Raw genomic sequence first — 20,162 nt, forward strand, 5'->3', positions numbered from 1 at the left:
GTGTATGAAAAGGTACATACGTGAAGGTCTGAAGATAACTTGCGGGAATAAATTCTTTCCTTTCTCTGGGTGGGTGTTTGAGCCTTGAACCCGGGTTGTCAGGCTTGGTAACAAGTGTCTTTACCTGACGAGCCACCTCACAGACCTCTACCTTGCTGTTTTGAAACTAGGGTCTCTCACTGACTTAGAACTCATCAAGAAGTGTATGCAGGTTGGTCAGAGCCACCAGGATCTGCCTCCCCAGTGGAATTCTAAGCATGTGACATCATGCCCCTCAATTTCTTGCCTGGATTTTGGGGAACAAACTCATGTCCCCCTGCTTTACTTTGCCAGCTGACCTGTGTTCCCAGACCCTGTAAGCAATTCTTTAAACCTGCCGTTCATGAAGCCAGTACTCAAAGAGGCAAGCCAGATAGCTGCCCACCATCCTTCTGACAGTGGAATCTCTTCTTTCCACTAAGCCAAAGGCTCTGTTTAGACATGGAGCCCCTTCAATGTTTGGAAGAAGTCAGTGGGCTTTATGAAATTGCTACCAGGCACTGAAACTGGAGCATCGGCCTATGTGAGGAGGTTGATCGTTGGACTTTCAAACTACAAACTGTCTTGTGGGAAGAGAGATTAAACAACTTCAATTTTTTTGAATGAAAAAACAAGACACCAACAAATCAAAGATACTTGTCACCAAAAACATCCTTCAAGAGTATGCCTCTGAGTGTTTAGAAAGATCCTCAAATGCTGTCTCCCCAGGGGCCCTTCCCTACACTCCCATAAGTGAAACATCTACTGGCTGTGATTCAGTAGCTGGTGGAAACAAACTTTAGAAAAGGGAGTATTAATAACTTGCACATTTAATGGCAGAGATAGAAAAAAGTGTCACAGTAATTAAGTACAACATTTAAAGCTGTCATTTATATGCATACCCAGATATAAAAGGCTTCTTCCCCCCCAGAGGAGAAAATGATTTTGCTTAATGGATTAGAGTTCTCCCCCACATCCCACCCCCACTGTGCTCACAGCCTGTGCCCTCTCAGAAGATCTCAGAGGGCAGACCCCACACATGCTGGAGGGGCGAGCGGAGCCCTGGCAACACACACGTCTTCAGCAAAATTCCTTTCAGCAAGATGGGCCCTTCCCAAAATTTTCGCTTTATTAACCAGTCTTCCCAAGGTTAGTGATATGAGGTGGAAAGGACCAGGAAAAGGAGATCAAATTCGCACCAAAGAAATGACTTTTTTTTTTTCTCCAAATGTTACTGACAGTAGAGCCATATTGTTTTATTATTTAAGAGCTGAGTTACAATCAACTATCAGGCTGGCAGGTAACAGTCTTATCTCAAGACACCAAACTTTGGAAGCCGTGTTTGAACTTGTTTCTAGAATATCACCAAGGCAACATGCCTGTTTTGTTCACGTGATTGCCTATATAAAAAGACACACAGGCTCACACACACACTGTTTCTCTAACACCCACAATCACATCCAAGGGGCCAAGATGACTCCTCAAACCACTCAAGAACTTTACTGATTTTAAAAATAAACTTGCGTTTTGCTACTGTACGTAATGTCTCAACTCTCTATTATTGGTTAGGGAAGAGAAACACACGGACTCCATCTTTAAACAGCCACTATTTAAATCATAATTGGTGAGCAAAATTGGTTTTGTTTGGTCTGTTTGTTTCTTTGAATCATGAGAAGACAAAAATCAAAGAATACTTAGAATAAAGATGAGGCTCCTTAAACCACATGCTGGATCCTTTGTATTGGTTAAATAGTTGACTTAATGCAAAGTAACTTATTTAATGAAAAATGATTTTGTATCTCATCGGTTTGAGTAGTGATAATAGTCAGTCAGCTAGGGAACTGCAGGTACAGAGATGAAAGCCTGTGAAGTTCACTGTCAATGAGAGGTGAGGAAGGTTCAAGAAAGTTTGTATGGCCATGTTACATGCTTAAATTTTTGAGGCGATAGATGTTGTGGTAACATCTTGTTAGCACAGTCATCTCCAGCATCAACATTCACAAGCTTCCCACATTGTTGGCCTGTGTGTCCATCAGTGTGCAGTCGGAGGGGAAATGGTCATCTCCAAGATGAAATCCCAGCGTCCAGTTGTTAAGAAGAGCTCAGGACCACTGTATTCCATGATTTCATTTCTATTTCAGTGTTTTCAAGGGGAGTGAGGTAGGGGGGATGGAAGGGTGATAACAACATGGCAGATGCTGTCTCTTGTGCAGCTTCAAGCTAGAGAATTAGCATGAGTGTGGGGAGTGCCCTGGCTTGAAGCAGCATCCCCAAAACTGAGGTACAGAGACCAAGTGTCCATGGGGCTCGATGCGTCTCTGAGCAACAAGCCAAGGGCAACAGAGATTAGGCCTGACGGTGGATGTGTTGACTGCAGAGGACAACACTGAAGCCTTCTCTACCCATTCAGGGACTGGGTTCCCCAACACCTGAGGAAACTCCCAAGGTCTTCATAGAATAGTCATCTATGGCAATTGCTTGGTGGCTGTTGTAACTTACTTGAATTAAAATCCAGCTTTTAATTTTTACATTTTAATTTTTATCTAATGTAATTGCATTTGGTTTTGAGAGTAATGGGTAATTTTTTAAAATCCCACCCACATTTTCATTGTTTGGTTTTTGAACAACAACAACAAAAGAAGTTGTTTAGTGATTCCCTTGATTTGATCTAAAATAAAGGGGGGGTGAATATTACCATGTAGCTTTTGCATGGTGAAGTGCTCATATTAGCTTAAAATTCAGAAGACATTCCATGTATATATATGAATGTGTGTGTGTGTGTGTGTGTGTGACAGAGAGAGAGAAAGAGAAAGTGAGAGAGAGAGACCTCATACTGCTTTAAAATTCTTCTGGGTTCTGTTGATTTTTACATAAAAATTCCTTTTGTTTGCATGTGTGTGCATGTGTATATGTGTGCATCTATAGAAATGTGTGTGTGTGTGTGTGTGTGTGTGTGTTTGCGCAGGGGTGCATGTGTGTGTGTGTGCATGGGTACATGTGTGGAGACCAGAGGCCCACACAGAATACCTTCTTCTATTGCCTTCCACCTTGTTGTTTGCTGTCAGTCTCTCAACAAACCAGGAGCATGCACGTTTACCAGACTAAACAGTCTGCCCACCAAGCTCCCAGGATCTGCCTGCTTCTGCCTCACTAGTTCTTGCAGTAAGAACGCCTGGCCGTGCCTGTCTTAAACAAAGGCCTGGAGATCTAAACTAAGGGCCCTGCATATATATACACGTATGTATGTATGTATATATATATATATATATGTATATTTGTATTAAACTCATTAGTCGGTTACCTGCTACCTAGTATGGATGTAAATGAGTTTCCAAAACTGGCAACCCTTTCTGCATTGACTGTCTGCCTCTTCTACTGGTCCAAACCACAACTCTGCTCTTGGAGGTCACGCCCTGCGGGCACACGCCGGCCTGTGGCCTATTCCCCAAATCCCTGAACCAGGTTCTCTTCCGGAAACATTTGTGTTTTCTGCTTTGTGACTCACTCCTCAGTCCCAGCCTCTGTACTCCCTGACAGTTCTCTGTCTGAGAAACCAGGAACCTTTCTGCTGATGGAAGGACCATACTCAAGAGGCAATTAAAACAACTACTCACATCATGTGCAAATATTCTCTCCCTCACTCTCTGATACTCCTCTTCTCTCTCTTCAATTGATTTACTTCGTCTGTCATCTCTAAATGGATGCATTCTGTTTTGCTGAACAGAGAAAAGAAATCAGGAGGGTTATCCATGTTGAGCTGTTAAGCAACTGTCAGCTGAGAACAATAAATGCTCATTTAGATAACTGGAGCCTGACCAGCCCCACCCCTCTGCTCCCTGAGGAGGCTAAGCTGGGGGATATGGACTTTTGTCTATCTGTATGTGTGTGCGAGCTTATGTGTGTATGTGTGTATCTCTGTGTGTGTGTACATGCGCATGTCTGTGTAACTTTCTCTCTGTGTGTATCTGTGTGTATACATATGTGTGTGCATTTGTGTGTATCTGCATGTGTATCTGTGTGTATGTGTGTGTGTACATATGTGTGTGCATTTGTGAGTATCTGCGTGTGTGTGTGTGTGTGTGTGTGTATCTGTGTGTCATACTGACATATGAAGGATGCTTCCTGGTTTCATCCTCTATGGAGGAAAGTAGAATGACTAGTTAAAAAATGAGCAGATTTCCACATGCCTCAGGAATTGGTCCAGAGCTGGGATGGCCAGAAATATCTCTTTTCACCTTTGCTGAGTGTGTCTGACTACAACAGGAGACAAACTCTTGACGGAACAAGGGAAAGAGTGAGTTCATGGGTCCTGAGGGATGGAGTGGCTGTGAATATTTGGGATCTCAAGAAAGAACCAGAAAGTAGAGAAAGCAGAAATCTGAAAGAAGCCTGAGGATGGTTTCTGGTTCCTAATCATCTGTGTTTGCTCAGTCCCTGTGAATTGCATGGGGACTAAAAACTTATCCTGGACAAACTGTTGTTGGGAATGGTCAGTGCGGAGAAAGCTAAAACCACAATCCAAAGAAGCCAGCATGAGAACTGCGAGTCTGTGTCCTCTCATACCTCTCCTCGCTTCCCAGCTTCCTCACTCCTCTCCTTTGCCTTTCTGGACAATTCACTGTCTGCTCTAAGTGCACTCATCCAGACGTTCACCAAACACCCATGGAGAACAGGACACAGGCATGTTTTGGAGTCACCAAGAGCCCCCGTGCAGCCCAGGGCTGCTGGCAGCAGTGGTGGGAGACAAGGAGGTACAAATGGAGAACAGGCTCTTTAAAAATAACAATTTCGCATTCGCAGATGCACGCGCCGGCTCAGGGTGACTCACTCTGAGTAATTAACACGAGACCTTGAGGGAGCTGCGTATTGTCTTACCTTTATGAATTCTAAAGCAAAGGCATGTTTCAAAAATATCTACTTTGATTGTCAGACGCCAGGTACAATTGCCACAGCGTTCTCCTGGCTTTCTGATGCTCTTATTGTTGTTAAATGGAGTTGGTTTTTTCTTGGGGGGGGGTCTTTTATTTCGTTTTCTTGCTGGTACTCTCCCTCCCTCCTACCCACTCCGAGAAGATTCAGTGAGGTCTTTTTACCTTTGGTCAAGGACCATGATTACTGGTGTTTTAGAATAACAGTGTTTTGTTGCAGGCAAAATACACAGGGTTCAGTTTCTGCTACACTTCATGCAAACAAGCAAACACATTACATAGACCACAGAACACGGCAAGAAGGCTGGGCGACTAGAACATAAGCCCGATGCTTTTTTTCTGTGAAGGCTTATTTTTAGGGTAGTTGCGAAATCCTCCTGTCCTCACCATAACAAGGTATGTTCTTTACGGCTACACCGGTGGCTCATCGGTCCTCATTGATAATCCAGCTCAAATTGTGCACAACGGAAGGAAGGACAGAGCTGTAGGGAGTGGAGTGACTGGCAGAGTTACACAGACATCCGGAAACGCAGCTGACAAGCTCACCCCCACAGCTCGGAGCTTGAGGCACCCCGACCCCCACCACAACATGCAGCGAAGACTGCGCCAAGCACCACCCATGCAGCCCAGCACAGAGCCACTGCTAAGCAAAACTGGAGCAGCACCACGTGGCTACCCGCTGAATGCCGGGAGGGGAGGCAATGGAGGCCAGGGGGTTGGAGAGAGGGCAGCAGTTGTCAGAGGTAGAGGGGCAGGGCAGGAAGGCAGGAGGGGACAACAGAGGGACAACAAGAACATCAGTCAGCCCACCTTCAAAAACAACGTCAGCCACTCTCAAACTTGAGAACCAACCTGATTGTCTTCTTTATCAACACTAGAGTTATCTCGCTTCAAGATAAACCGCTTCTGGGATTCTTCACTTTTTTCATCTTTTAAATGTTCACAAAACCTTTGCTCTGGTCTGCCAGCAAAGTAAAACATATCAATAAAAAAGTATTTCTTCCCATCTGAATAAACTTATTTCGTAGTGTGTTTGCCCTCCCCACACTCAGTGGCATTTAACGTAAAAGAGAAGAGAGAGAAAGGGAAAGGTTTACACATGGTTGTGAAATTAGAATTTCTGGCACTGTGTAGATAGATCATAACATGTCACATAACATCGTCATGCGGTCACGATACCTTTTGTTATTTCCAACTCAGAGTCTTGCTTGCCACATACTCATCACCTGGGAATGAACTTGTAGAGGCATTTAAAGTCCCCAACACGTGCAGTGCTGTGATGTTTTTCTTAGTCGTTCTGACCTTTGACGGCTCCCGAACACATAATTTCCCCATTCACCTCCTCAAGCAAATATGGAGTTATTGTTAATGTTTGTATTTTTAGGTACTGGAGATCTCGAACCTATGGTCCCAGGCCTGCTGGCAAGGGCTATAACTTGAAGCTGCATCTCCAGCCCCCTTTCTTCTCTTAATTTGGAGACTGGGTCTCACTGAGTGGCAGAGTGGACCTGAACTCCCTTTGTAGCTCAAGCTGGCCTTGAGCCAATGGCCTCCTGCCTCAGTCTCCCGAGTGGATGGAATTACGGGTATGGACCACCAGGCTCAGCTAAAATAGACATACCTAAAACACAGAATCCATCCTCTCGCACAGGTCTGGCGACCACCTCTTAGCACACCCTGGTTTTCTAAGTCCACCGTGAGAATTATATTTAAAGGTATTTCTGCTTCTTCCCAATGCCACATGCTCTGGAATTTGGCTCCTTTGGCCTCTGGAACTTATCTTTCTAAATCAGCTCAGTAATTAAGAAAGCTGAACATACTTAGTTTAAATGCTTATCAGCTGATTGTTGTGAAGGGAAGCCTTTAAGGAGTTGACTACTACAGACTGATGAATTGATTTTGCCAAATCTCTCAGTCACCATGGGTTGGATTTTCATGATTGGCACAGCACATCTTCTAGGACTCAACTAATGAGTTGTGGCTTGGGTTCTCCACCAAGGACATGCTGAAGTTTGTCTCTGGGTTAAGAACAATGTCTCGGGACTTCTAGAGTTCCCACCCCTGCTGGATTCCTGATCTCACAGGCAGTGGAAGCGGCTTTAGAGAGCCTGTGTTCTAAAATGCGGGACCAACAATTAAGAAAATGCTCTCTCACAAACAGCGCTTTGGTGACAAAGGAATAGCTTAGGTGTCCAGTTCAAGTCCTCTCTCCTCAACACATGTCCATAAATTGGGGCAGTGGTAATGAGCAGACAGGAGCAGAAACTCTTGGATGGTGCCAACAGCCACACTGTGCACACATTTTATAAAAGGATCCTCTTGCCCCATCCTGTTGGTAAAAGTAGATGTCAAAAGAGCTTTCTTTTCCTTTTCCTTTTCTTTTTTTTCTTTCTTTTAGATGAGGAAAGCATCCCTCAGTGATTCTTTTGACTCCGTGACTGTGGATTTGCGCAGGAAATCTCAGTCCTCAAACAGCCTGGTTATACCTGCCACAGACATGGTGCTGCAGGCCTGCTTACACAGTGCACAGTGGGATGGAGATGGGCTGGGGGGCTCAACCCTAAACTTTAAGAGCCAAGAAGCCTCGCCACATCAAGTTAGTGATCGATGAAAACATTTGCCACCAAATTTAAAACATAATGAACTACAGCAGACGATTGGGAAGTGGAAAGAGTCCATTAGGAATGAACAAGTTTGATGCAGGTGAGCCCCGGGCCCTTGGGTTCCTAACTGAACAGTTTTACGTAGTAACATGTTCAGTTACAGTTTGGGGTGAATGACAAGGCCCCCAAATGATCAAGTGTCCTGACATTTCCAACCAATACTCCTTTGGCTGTTATACCTTTTTTTTTTTTTTCCCTTTCCATAGAGACTGAAATGAGGATGTCAGCTTAAATAAAGATGTTGATTACATCAGTGTTAATTACATCATATCAATGTTAATTAGTCTCTTCTGATGTCCTCAGGCACTAGTCTGTTAAGCCCTAATAAATGAAATAATGTGCCTAAATTTACAGATACCCTTTTTGTATTTGTTTTTAACGGTCTGCAAATATTCACACACAAATGAGAGGACCAGAGGACATGGACCTTTTGAGGCACAAGCCCAAGGTGAATTTGTTTAGTATAATTTCTTCTTTTAAGATAAAATGTACTTGAGTGATAATTTAGAATGCTAGCTGGTAGGTAGGTTCATGTGGGTTGGGCACCATTTCATTATAGGCCTTAGACCTTAGTGCCCATATCCAAACCTGGCACCAGCAAAACACTCAGCTGAATGAATGAATCAATCAATGTATAGATGAGTGACAATTTAGCCTAGCTGTGTACAAGCCATTATAGCTCAAGGACTGATCAAGTGTTGCTTAGTCAGCTATGAGGTCACAATTTCTGTAATTATAAAACAGGATATCAGAGAGTTTGGTTTGTTGGGGCATATACTCAAATTGGAAACAGAATGATTGTTAAACATTGAAATTATGTTTATTAATCATTATAATCTTTTGCATAAGTCTGAGAGTTCCTTGGGTAGGGGAGAAATCTCAGTTCTCTTCACTCTTGGCTTTGGAAGATCTTACTGTAAAGTGTGATAAATTTCTATTTCAATGTTCCTTCTGAAGTCCCATTTCTTTATAGTCTTGTTTTTTATAGTAACTATATCATATGTATATGGATATGTACATGTATGCATGTGTGAAAAATACTTTGATAACATGACAAAACATAATCAGGCTGGGTGCATTCCTTTAATTCCAGCAGTTGCGGAGGCAGAAGCAGGCAGATCTCTGTGAGTTTGAGGTCAGCCTGGTCTACAGAATGATTGCTGGACAGCCAGGGATAAACACAGGGAAACCCTGTCTCAGAAGACCAAAACAACAAACAAACAAAAACCCAAGCCTTAATCAGAAGGTGTATTTCACATTCAGCTATAAATCATATGAAGTATATTTCCAGTGACTGATTTGCAAGTATCTTCTTTAATTATATTTTCAAAAATTAGAAAAAATACTAGTTTCTTGAAAAATATTTTGAGTGCTCATAAAGTTACTTTGAGATTTGTTTAAAATTAATTAAGCGATTTTTTCCCAGGTTGGCTTTATGGAGTACTATTCATGACTTTAGAGCTAACCAAAGCATAAATTGAAATACTGCGGTAATTGAATTAAGAACTGCTGACAATGGGCCATTGTATCACAGCTATTAAAAATCACTCTTACAACTAACTGAACAGCATACTAGCATTATTTCGGAGCCATAAGATGAATGGCACTAAGATAATTCATTTAAGAATGGTATTTCAAATGGTAATGAATTACTTTTAATCTACAAATACAGGGATGCAATTCAAGAACAATTTCCAAGGCTACAGAAAGCCAGCTACTTATTAAATGATGATACTTGGACCTTGCTCTATACCTCATGGGCATGTACCATTTTATCCTAATTTGTCTCTTTTTATTTTTCAGATTTTTCTTCATCAGGTATCATGTCTATCTTCCCAGGTAACATTACCAAAACACGTAGGAAATAAAATTAATGCTTATTTTAGATAAATAATAGCTTCCTCATCTCAAGGCAAACCTATCTTTTCCTACAATCTATAGCACATATAGCAGGACCCGTTTCTCCCAGTCTGTGGCACGCACTGTTCATGTGTCATGAGTATGCATCGCCAGCCAGCATCTTAGCCTCTTTGGAAAAAAAAAATATTTAAGTTGATTCCACATTGCTCCTTCAATAGATGGAACTCACAGAAAAGCTGTGGCTGGTCAAGATAATCAAATCTCTCTTCTACTCAATCAATTCTAATCTTATTTTTAAAAAAACCCCTAGAAGCTTAAAATAAATGAGCACTCACTATTACTACTGTTTTGAACCTTTAACTTATCTTTGAGGATTTTCAACAGGTTAGCCTCACTGTTAGGTTCTTAAGACTTGTTATTCATCTTCCAAATAGTTCAGCTGAGTCTCTTCCTCCCTTCCCACACAGAGAAGAATAATTGAACTCTCTGGAATGGTAGGGGTGGAAGTGGGGGTGATAGCTGGTAGTGGGGGTGGGATAGCAGAGAGGCTCTGACATGTCACCTAGACTAAAGGAAAGGTGGTGCTGATGTTTGTGTGAGATATCACCTTAGCACAATAAATGCTGCTGGGAAACAGCTAGATGGTGAAGCAAACAGCAAAGGATTTTAATTGTCAAGTGTGCTTGATAAACCTAAGAATACTGTGGACATTTCAATTAAAATGTTCACAACAGTGGATCATTGATTGAAAAATTAAAAAAAAAAAACCCTTTATCGTTTTTGAATACATGTGTTTCACCATTCATCAGTCTATCATTTTATTTTCTTTTAAATGATATTATATGTTTATACTCTAAAATTGGAAGTGGAAGTATTAGTTAACTCTTGTTATTTTATTTACTTTACTATTTACTTTGTGTAAACACATGGATACCACAGTGACAATGTGGAGGTTAGAGGTCAGAGGGTCAGAGGACAACTTGTAGGAGTCATTTCTCTTTCATTATGTGAATCTGGGCATCAAATTTAGGTCTCTTACAGATTGAATCACTTTGCCAGCTTTTTATACCCTGGTTATGAGAGTCCTTCAAATTTGTGCTTAGAATTTTGCGGAGTTTTGCAAAATCATTTTCTTTCTTTTGTATGTATGGATAGGTATATACATGTCCATGTGAATATGTTTGGGAATTTATGCATGCACCTGTGTACAAGTTTTTGGAGTCCAGTATATACTGGGTGTCTTGCTCAGTAGCTTCCTCCTTATACTTTAAGACACCATCTCTCTGTACTTGGAGCCCCTGATCAAACCATCTTGCTAGCCACTTTCTTCTGAGTTCCTTTGGTGTGATTACGTGTTGGGGACAAGCAAGCTAACACAGTACCTCGGTTCTTCCTTACTGTGGACTATCACAAATGACATTTAGCAGAATGCTCAGATACAACCTGGGTCTGTAAGACCCCTTTAAATTGGTGATTTTGCTTTGGCAAAAAACAAAACAAAACAAAAAACAACACAAGACAAAAAACCGAAACAAACTTAAAAAAAACTGGGCTAAATGGATGAAGAAGTGTAAACATGGCAATTTGCCTTGATAGCGTGATTCTATTGCTAAGAATGACTCCAAAGGAAATGGCCATAAATGGAGACCAAATTCTCTTTCATAACAATGGAAGAGTGAAGTTCTCCCCTGCACTGCATAAGGAATTTGAGGCTTGTTATGGTAACATGAAGTTCTCTAAAACTATATCTAATAACATTGACCAGCAAGTAAAGTAACATGAATACAACCTGACTATGTTTATGTTCAAAATAAAGCACATGACAGCATGAATAATATTAGCAGAAATCTTATCTGTAGAGGGTGAGCTGACAGGCAGCTTTACTTCTAACCTTCTACAGTTTGTGGTTATAATAATCATGTATTGTTTTATAGCAACAAAATAATGAAAATTATTATCTCAGAGAGATAGCAAAACAGTTTAGCAACTTACTAATGACTCATACCAAATCACTGGGTTATAGACAATTATTCTTATATTTTGAATATTTACAATATACTCTTTCATTGAATGTATTATTTAATGATCTGCTAAATTGGGGATTTAAATGTTTTTTATCAAATTATTTCTTAATCTTTCTATTATACTACAAGGATTTAGAAATGCTAAGATTAAAGTTTGCTCTTTGTCTAAGTAATATTTTTTACACTAGAACCTTGTAGTACATGAAAATTCATCTGATCCTGCAAATCCCATGTTTATTGCTATGTTATTTTTTAAAATGTATGAGTGTATATTTTACCAATGACAACATAATGACCAAATGATAACAGTCACCAAGAAGATGTGTGTGTGTGTGTGTGTGTGTGTGTGTGCACGCGCTCACGCATGCTATAAAGAAGAGAAAACAAGGATAACAGAGAAAAATATTTAAGAGGCTAAGGACACAGTGAAAAAATTAAAAGGGGAAATAAATCACATACAGCTAAGCTCAATATGGTATTGTTAGTTTGTGTGGCTACTTATTCATGAACTATATTGAGTGTGGAGTTTCAACACTGCCAGATAGGGGAAACAATCAAATCAGTGAGCTTCAGGACAGTGATATCACTCTTCAGGTTTATCTGTGAATCAAAGGTTTGTAAAAATAAAAAATAATATCCATAATCCAGAAAGAAAACGTTCTTCAGAAATGACCAATAGATGATTTTTCCATGCAATGTGTATGAAATGTTGTGTAGTCATATTTTCAGATGCCATGTGTAATGCATGCCTAGGTTTTTGAAGCTGTACAGGCATGCCTACACTTGCGTCCCCTAGGTGCCGATGAATTTGCAAAGATGACTTCTATTTGGAATCATTCGTAATATTTGGATTAGAATGCTGGTTCACACATTTAGAATTAGCTGGAGATAACTTCAGGTTCTTTATATTTCAAACACCTCACTGGTGTTTTTAAGTAAACCTATGAAACAATCATGTAGTTTCCATCCACATATATGATACATGCTTCAATCTTTCCTCCCTCATCAGCTTGTACCCCAACAGAAGACACATTCCTCTGCATGTGGCTTTTACATAATTTTTTTCCTTCCAACACTTCATTAATGAGACACTTTTGTGTTTCCTTCCATCATATTAATTTATTGATTTTTTTTCTAATTCTAAGCTTCTTCTCGATGGTAATAAATTTACAAGCTGCCTAGATCTCAGATGTACCTTGCCCAGCTACTTCTGTCTTACGTAGAGAATCTGGGAGGAGCAAAGGGGAGAAACGTGGGGGGAATTTGATCAAATTACATTGTATGAAATCTGCCCTAGTTAGGGTTTCTATTGCTTCGATGAAACATTATGACGAAAAGCAATTTTGGGAGAAAAGGATTTGTTTGACTTACACTTCCTTATCCAGGAACCTGAAGGCACAGGCTAATGCAGAGGCCTTGGAGGAGTGCTCTATACTTGTTTGCTCATGTTGATTTCTTGATGAACTCAGGACAACCATACAGGACTGACCCCATCAGTAGTGGGGTGGGCCTTTTCCCATCAATCCCTAATTAAGAAAATTCCCTACAGGTTGGCTCTGCAGGCTGATTTTATGGAGGCATTTTCTCAGTTGAAGGTCCCTGTCTCAGATGACTTTAGCTTGTGTCAAGTTGACATAAACTAATAAAACTAACCAGCACAAAATTCTAAAAGTATTAATAAATATCGTTGTATTAATATATCAATGACTCTAAATTCCATTCCCAATGACTCTAATATATTCCTGAGTGTATTTCAGAATATGCATAAATGACTCTGAAGAACTGCATTTACTGTAGACTATCATTAATATTAAAATGCTTTTAACATACAAACAACAACTGAGCAACAAACTTAACACATACTGTGTCTTTTCAGCCCTGCACCTTATTTACTGTCATTTTTTTTTTGGCAATTTATATAGTCTTTATAGAGAGGAGTCCTGCTCATTTGCTTTGTTGTATAAATTGAAAAAAATATTATATGAACTTCAACATGCATAGGAGGATTGAATAGATGTAAGCAATCTTAGCAATTCTGAAATGCCTTGCCCAGTAGTAGTGTAGCCTACAATAACAAAATCTTTTACACTGTTTATATTTTCTGAACAGGCAAAGTTAGTAGGCATTCCAATAAATTATACTGTAAATCTTACTATATTTTTCTTATCATGTGTGTGTGTGTGTGTGTGTGTGTGTGTGTGTAGTTGATAGGGTAACCTATAGGTTACAGGTTGCAGGAGTTGGTGAGTTGTCAGGCCTGGTAGCAGGTGACATTACCCACTGAACCATCCACTCAGCCCAGGGCACACCAATAAATATTTAACCAACATTCTCATCAGGGTTAGAGATAATTTTAATTATGATATATCCAATTTGTGTCATAACATTTAAATCCTTTTTGATTCATGAGTGTCCAAATGGTGCCAGTCGGGTGTTCATAAAAATATTTCTGCCTTTGAAACTGTGAAAAATAATTGGTATTTCTTGGACTTGTACTTTTTCTTTATAAGTTATGATGTTTGTGTGAGGTAACCTATCATTAAAATTTATAGGTAAACTTTGTATTTACCCTAATGAAGAACTACTATTGTGATTCAGTACAAAAAGAACTGCCATTTTTTGTTTGCTTGCTTTTTGCACATGTAAGGAAATGCTATGCTTTCCTTTCTCCTGGTTTGAAGGAGAAGGCAAGGAGTTAAGGGGAGGTTGGGAAGTTAGAAGCTCTGTTCCTCCATATCCACTGTGCATTCTGGAAGGGGCTGAGGTGGGAAGAAGTCAGGTTGTGGAATTAAACGTGTTTTGTATGGGCTCGTTTCTTTCAGTAGATTTCAATTTATCTGAAGAGTTCTGAGCTTGATGTCATACTATAACAACCACATCCACTGACACTCTTATCTTCAAGTGTTCCCTAAAGTCACCCAAAACATAACTGTCAATGCTGTAGGTAAATCTAGAACCAGTTAGGAGGTGCTGCGGGAGGGGCTCAGTATTGAGCCTATTCCTTTTGTCAACATGTCTGCACTTTAAGATTCATGCCAGAGCAATTTTGCTCTCTCAAAGAGCTATTATACACTTGGGTCAATATTATATGTAGTATATGTTGTGTGATAGCCTTTCTATGGCTGTCCTGAGCATATAATATGCTTTATGCATGAAATGGCACCCACATACAGCCTTGGATTTCCACCTCCTGGGTGCACTTGCACAGTTATACATTCAATCTTAATGAAGCTAATTTCCCACCCAGTGAACAGAAAATGACTAAGACCTTTCACTTTCAAAGCATGGATCTACAGTACTGAATATTTGGGAAGTATTACTTTAAGGAACTGGAGTCAGGTTTTAAGTCATTCAGTGCGCTAAGACAATTCACAGCTTTACCATCGACTTTTGTGTTAGCATTCTTTATTTTGCTCTTTGCACACTTCTGTGTGTATGCTCAAGTGTGGTGTGGATGTGTGTGTCTCTGTGTGTGTGGTACATATGCAGGTACATGTGTGTTTGAAGATCAGAGGTCAACCTCAGGTACCGTTCCTCTGGTGCATGAGCCATCTTGTCTTTTTTGGTTTTGTTTCTGTTTTATTCTATTTAATACAGAGTTTTTCACAGGCCTGAAATGTTCCAGTTTGGACAGGCTGAGTCCCCGTCTCTGTCTCCCCTGTGCTGGGATTACAAGCATGCATCGCCAAACCTGGCATTTTATGTGCATCCTAGGAATCAAGACTGAGCCATCTCCAAATCCCTCCTCACAGTTCGAAAAGTAATCCAATGCAAATTGGGAATTTGCAAGTGAACCAATGCATAGCTGTGAAATACTGCTTAATTACTTTCTTGTTTTTCCTCATAATTTAACATTATTGATTCTATCGATGATAATTCTTCTTCCCATAACCTTTGAAAGATCAAGAGCTGAGAGGGAGGAGCTCCTGGCCTTTGGCTTTGATCTGTGAACTGAGCAGGTTAAGACAGACTCTGTTTGTTCTCTCTCCTACAAGAAGGACTGGCTTGATTGACATCCTACAATGCTGAGAGCTAAGTGAGCATAAATAAAACTCTCAGATACATCCTTGTGTCATGGAAAAGCTCCTTAAAATAATAATGCAGATTCTACCTGTATACAAAGTCTATGCTTGCTTTGTTTCCAAAATTAAATAGCGATGCCATACCATTGGAAAAAAGGAACACAATAAACTTGTTTTCTCTTTGCTCTCTGTTTCTGAGATCCACTCTATCATGTATAAAGTCTTATATTCTCAACAGGAAAAGCAAGACAATACTGAGGAGACAATATAATAGTTGAGGGAAAATGGCATAGAGTTTGTTCAAGGTCAACAAATAGCTCTAAGTTTAAGCTTAAGAGATGGTTAGGGACCTAGGTTTCTTCCCGAGGAATGTTTAGAGAGATGAATATGGTAATGATTCTGACTTTGTCATTAAACAATATGTGTAAGTATCCAAACTGTCCAGTATGTTTGCCAATCAGATAAGAAAAGGAAGTACAGAATGTTCCTTCTACAAGCCTCATGGTCATACTGGGAGCAATTCTTAGGCCTCTGATCTCTGGGTTCTAGCTGGATGATTGGCAGCACCGATGCTATAAAAAGCTAACAGCAGATTCATCATGTTTATAAATGATAGGGTGCCAGCCAAGCGCTCCTAGATACACTTAGATGGATGCTTGCTCTTCCACAGAGGCCCTATGTAAGCATGGCTCAGTGTGCTGCTAGTGTGCTGCAGAGCCTCTTCAAGCTCTAAACCAAGGACAAGATCTCTATGAACACAAGAGGAAGCTTGTGTCTATTCTTTGAGTTGTTTTGCTCCATTGAAAACACAGTCCCCTGTAGGGTATGAAACTCCCCATTGTGGACACCCAAGAAGCCCCAAGTTAAGCCTCAGTGCTTCAGGGTACTCAAGAGAGTATGTGGCTCTTCACCTATGCCCACCTCTTTGTAGTGGGTCTGTGCCCCGAGAGAGTGGTCACGGGTTCTTAGCAAAGGCCCTTCAAGCTCATGTGTGGCAGTTTCTAGAGAGGCTTTCTCTAGTTGGAAGAGGCGTCACTGTTCTTGATCTACTGATAGACATCTGAGTTAACTGTGTTCTCTGGAATAGTCACCCCACACCATATTCCCCTCCAGGCTAGTGTGCCAAAGAGCACAAGCCTCAAGAATCATGCATTGACTCCTATGGGGCTTACCTCTGTTTTCATTTGCATTGCTTTGTTTTGCTTCTGAGGGGCTCAGCCTGCAGCCCAGGATAGCTTCAAACATATCATACCCAGGCTGGTCTGAAACTCACTATTTAGCCCAGGCCGGCCTCAAGCTCATGGAAAGCCTCCCAACCATTAAGAGTAGTCTTTGGACCACTCGCCTTGTCCCACAGTTTGTAGAGAGAGAAAGTGCTGTCCTCCAATGCATTTGCTACTGCCATGCTCCACTCTGCACTTTAACAAAGGGTAGAGAATGTGAGGCAAGGAGAGTGGGTGGATGTGAAATATGAAATAGAAATTGTTGAAGAGATGACAAGCTTTTAACGTGAAATTATCTGAGGCAAGTTAAAAGTTGATGTGCCATATGCAAAGATTTCTAGGTATCCATGTGCAGTAATCACGGTGTTTGTGGGAAATGCTAGAATAAGTAGATTATTTCAAGTCTCCAAATGGCAAACTCCAAAGCTACATCCTCTCTCTGGGATGAAAAAAAGTGGGGAGGGGAGAAGAGGAGATGAAAAACATATATTTAAAAAAAAAACACTCCATAAAATGAACAACGTACATCATTGTGCTACATGTAGAAAAACAATTGAAAGAGAGAAAAATGGAGATCAGGGAGAAAAAGAAAAGCACAAAGCTTCTACTATAACAGGCACACACTTGTAACATAGACAAAATTAACATTTTTTTCTATGAAACTAAAACTTGCATAGTTTTAGGTTTCTGTCTAAAGGTCCAAAAGGCAACATTCATCTAAGGTGGAGTCTTGTATTTATGACCCCAGCTACATGGACAGCTGAGGCAGGAGTTACCCATACAAGCCCAGCTTTTTTGTCTAAAGACAAAAATAATGACAAAGAAAGAAATTGCAAAGAAAGAAAGAGACTGGAGGAGGGGCTCTCACCCAGCAAACATGAGAGTCTGGCTTCCATCTCAAATATCACAAAATAAAAGAGTCATTGTGGAGAATAAACACATTAGAAACATCTTTTGTGGTAGACAAGTAACAGAGACCCTGGTAGCTGCACTGTAGATTATCAGTGGGTGACTCTACCAAAACTGACAGTCAACTAGAAGTCCAATAGTGAGAAATACAAAGTGCTTGAGGATAAACCTTGTTGCTGTCAAAATTCAGAGAGACAACATAACAAACTGAATGTGAAAACAAAAATCAACAATAACAACAACTACAAAAACATAGGGATTCATCTCAAGCACTGACACTTCTATTTTAATTCAAATGGTGGGCTTAATCAACCATTTAGAGCCAGTTGATGAACCAAAGGGTGTGCCTGGAGGCAATTGGATGTGTACTCTCACTTGTTCTTTCTTGGCTAATTCTGAGGTCTAGAAAACCTGCAACACCACAGGCCAAGATAATTTTATTAATTCTTTAGCGCACATAGGCTTAGCCAGACAGCAGCGCCATCTTGGATTGTCTCCCTCAAGAAATGGAGACTCTCTCTCCCTCTCTCATCAGATTTCTCCTCCAGGCCTGGCAGTGGTGTGACTTTTGAAAGTCTTTTGTTAGATGGCTCTCAGAATTAGACACCAGCATCTCTACAGAAAGCGTAGCATTGGCATAAGTTTTAGATGCAATAGATGAATTCTCTCTTCCCTGGATTTATTTGAGTGCTCAATCTGCTCAGTTTTGTCCACTGCTACAGGGCATCAAGAACATACTACAAAGTCACAGTTCTCTGGGAATCCCTAGCATATTGAGAGTAATACTACAAAACTTCTAGTGATTTGACTCTGACTCCCACCATCTTGTTTTGCTGTTTCCCATGGAGCTAAGACTCCTGTGAATGTGGTGGAAATCTAAGGCTACTCAGGGAAAAAATGAATAGACTCATCTTACAAGCTAACATTATTGATACATACAACTCAAGTTCTTCTTCAACAAGCCACACATGTTGGTAGTGATGAACCAGAAAAAAAAGTAGCAGGGATTATTAAATTATAGAAAGACTCTCGTGCTTGCTTATATGAGTCAGTAAAATTTCAAAACATCTTTAAAATAACAGCTCTTTAATCCCTATTTCTTACCAGAAAACAAAGGCATTAAACAGTTGGAATCCCCATCCAATCCAGCCACACCTCTTGAGGGCTTGGCTCAATAGCTGAGATGGTTTGACTTAAATAACCAACACATTACACATGCTGGTTTAGAACCGAGTCCCGCTAATTATTTCTTCTTTATAGAGAAGGCTCCAAACTGAAATTCTCTCTGTAGGATTGGATAATATACTTAAACCAAAAATAAAAGCATGAGGTACAGTGAGGACATAGAAAGTGCCATGAGTCTCAGTGAGAGATGCCGCTACTCAGGAGTACGACCTGGAGACCAACGCTGTCCATCATGGGAGAGATGATGGATGATAACTGAGGATGTGATAGAGAAGAGCAGACAAAGGCCAGTCATACTCGCACATAGGATTGTCCCTCTTGGCCCAAACCGTCTGAATTTCATATTGAACTACTTTCTCCATGTGAAAAACATAACAGTCTCAAGTCACTGTGTGAAATGCCTCAAAACACCCCTCATCCAGAAAAAGAAAATGGCAGAAAGAAGAGAATGATAGTCGACTGTAGCTAGTACGTGATGATTACTCATGCATCTACTTTACAGGACCATTTTACGGAACCATGAGAACTCACTGAAGACAAACAAGCAGCAAACCAATATAAACATGTACCTCTCTCCCTAAACCTTTTCGCTCATTTCCACACTCTATCCAAAGAGTTTTTATTCTGGATCTGTTCTACTAAGGCACAGTGACATTTAAAATGAATGTTTTTCAAGGATATGCATGGGAGCTGCAGAAGCCAGAACACACTGGAAAGGTGCTTCTTGGATACACCACTTAGAGGGACCCTGGGAGGAACTTTCATGCCAGCTCTCTCTCTTTTATGAGTCAATATATTTCAATCCAACAATATACCAAAATTAGCCTGGTTCTGATTGACTCTCAATTGCTGTGGCTAGGCAACTCTTCACATTTGCAGAGAATTCAAATTTCCCCCAAATAAATGGTAATTGAAATCTTCAAGGCACCCAGATCTTCAGCATGGTGCTCTTAAGAGAATGGTCCATTTCCCCCTTCAAATCCAAAGGCCCTGGCAGTAGACACCTATAACATCCATACATTCCCACAAAACAATAGTCTTTCCCTCACTGCTAACATGATCCACATCTTGAAAACTGGCACTATGCTGCTACTTGAAAAAGCCTTTATTTCAGCCCCTTTCCTTATGCTTCCTTTCCCAAAGAGGTATCAGTTTACCCTCCAATTCTACCACTGGAACTCTTGCCCCCTAAATGCCTCTTAAATGACAGACCCGAGCAATGTGGTGGTTAGAATGGAGAAAGGGGGTTTCACCCTCCAGCTAATGCTTAGAGAGTCCACAGCTTAGGGTGCGTTTAGGCATGACTTGACTGGTGGAAGAATGAGAAAGA

At 40.6% G+C, this 20,162-nt stretch overlaps 1 protein-coding gene across 10 annotated transcripts in view; it reads right to left on the reverse strand.

Annotated features, from left to right (window-relative positions):
• The window catches only part of Arpp21 (cAMP regulated phosphoprotein 21), a 159,001-nt gene that overhangs the window by 81,478 nt on the left and 57,361 nt on the right, over nucleotides 1-20,162 (reverse strand). For 7 of the 10 annotated variants that reach the window (XM_055601647.1, XM_055601646.1, XM_055601650.1 and 4 more), the window contains 2 exons: nucleotides 5,799-5,907; nucleotides 3,633-3,734 (listed from right to left, as the gene is read on the reverse strand). In XM_055601647.1, coding sequence (XP_055457622.1) covers nucleotides 3,633-3,734; nucleotides 5,799-5,907 — 211 coding nt within the window. The remainder of the gene's footprint in view (nucleotides 1-3,632; nucleotides 3,735-5,798; nucleotides 5,908-20,162) is intronic. The other 3 variants (XM_055601654.1, XM_055601652.1, XM_055601651.1) reach the window with 1 other exon arrangement.

This window comes from Psammomys obesus, unplaced genomic scaffold (assembly GCF_907164565.1).
Source record: "Psammomys obesus unplaced genomic scaffold, mPsaObe1.curated_primary_1811, whole genome shotgun sequence".
Lineage (NCBI taxonomy): Eukaryota > Metazoa > Chordata > Mammalia > Rodentia > Muridae > Psammomys > Psammomys obesus.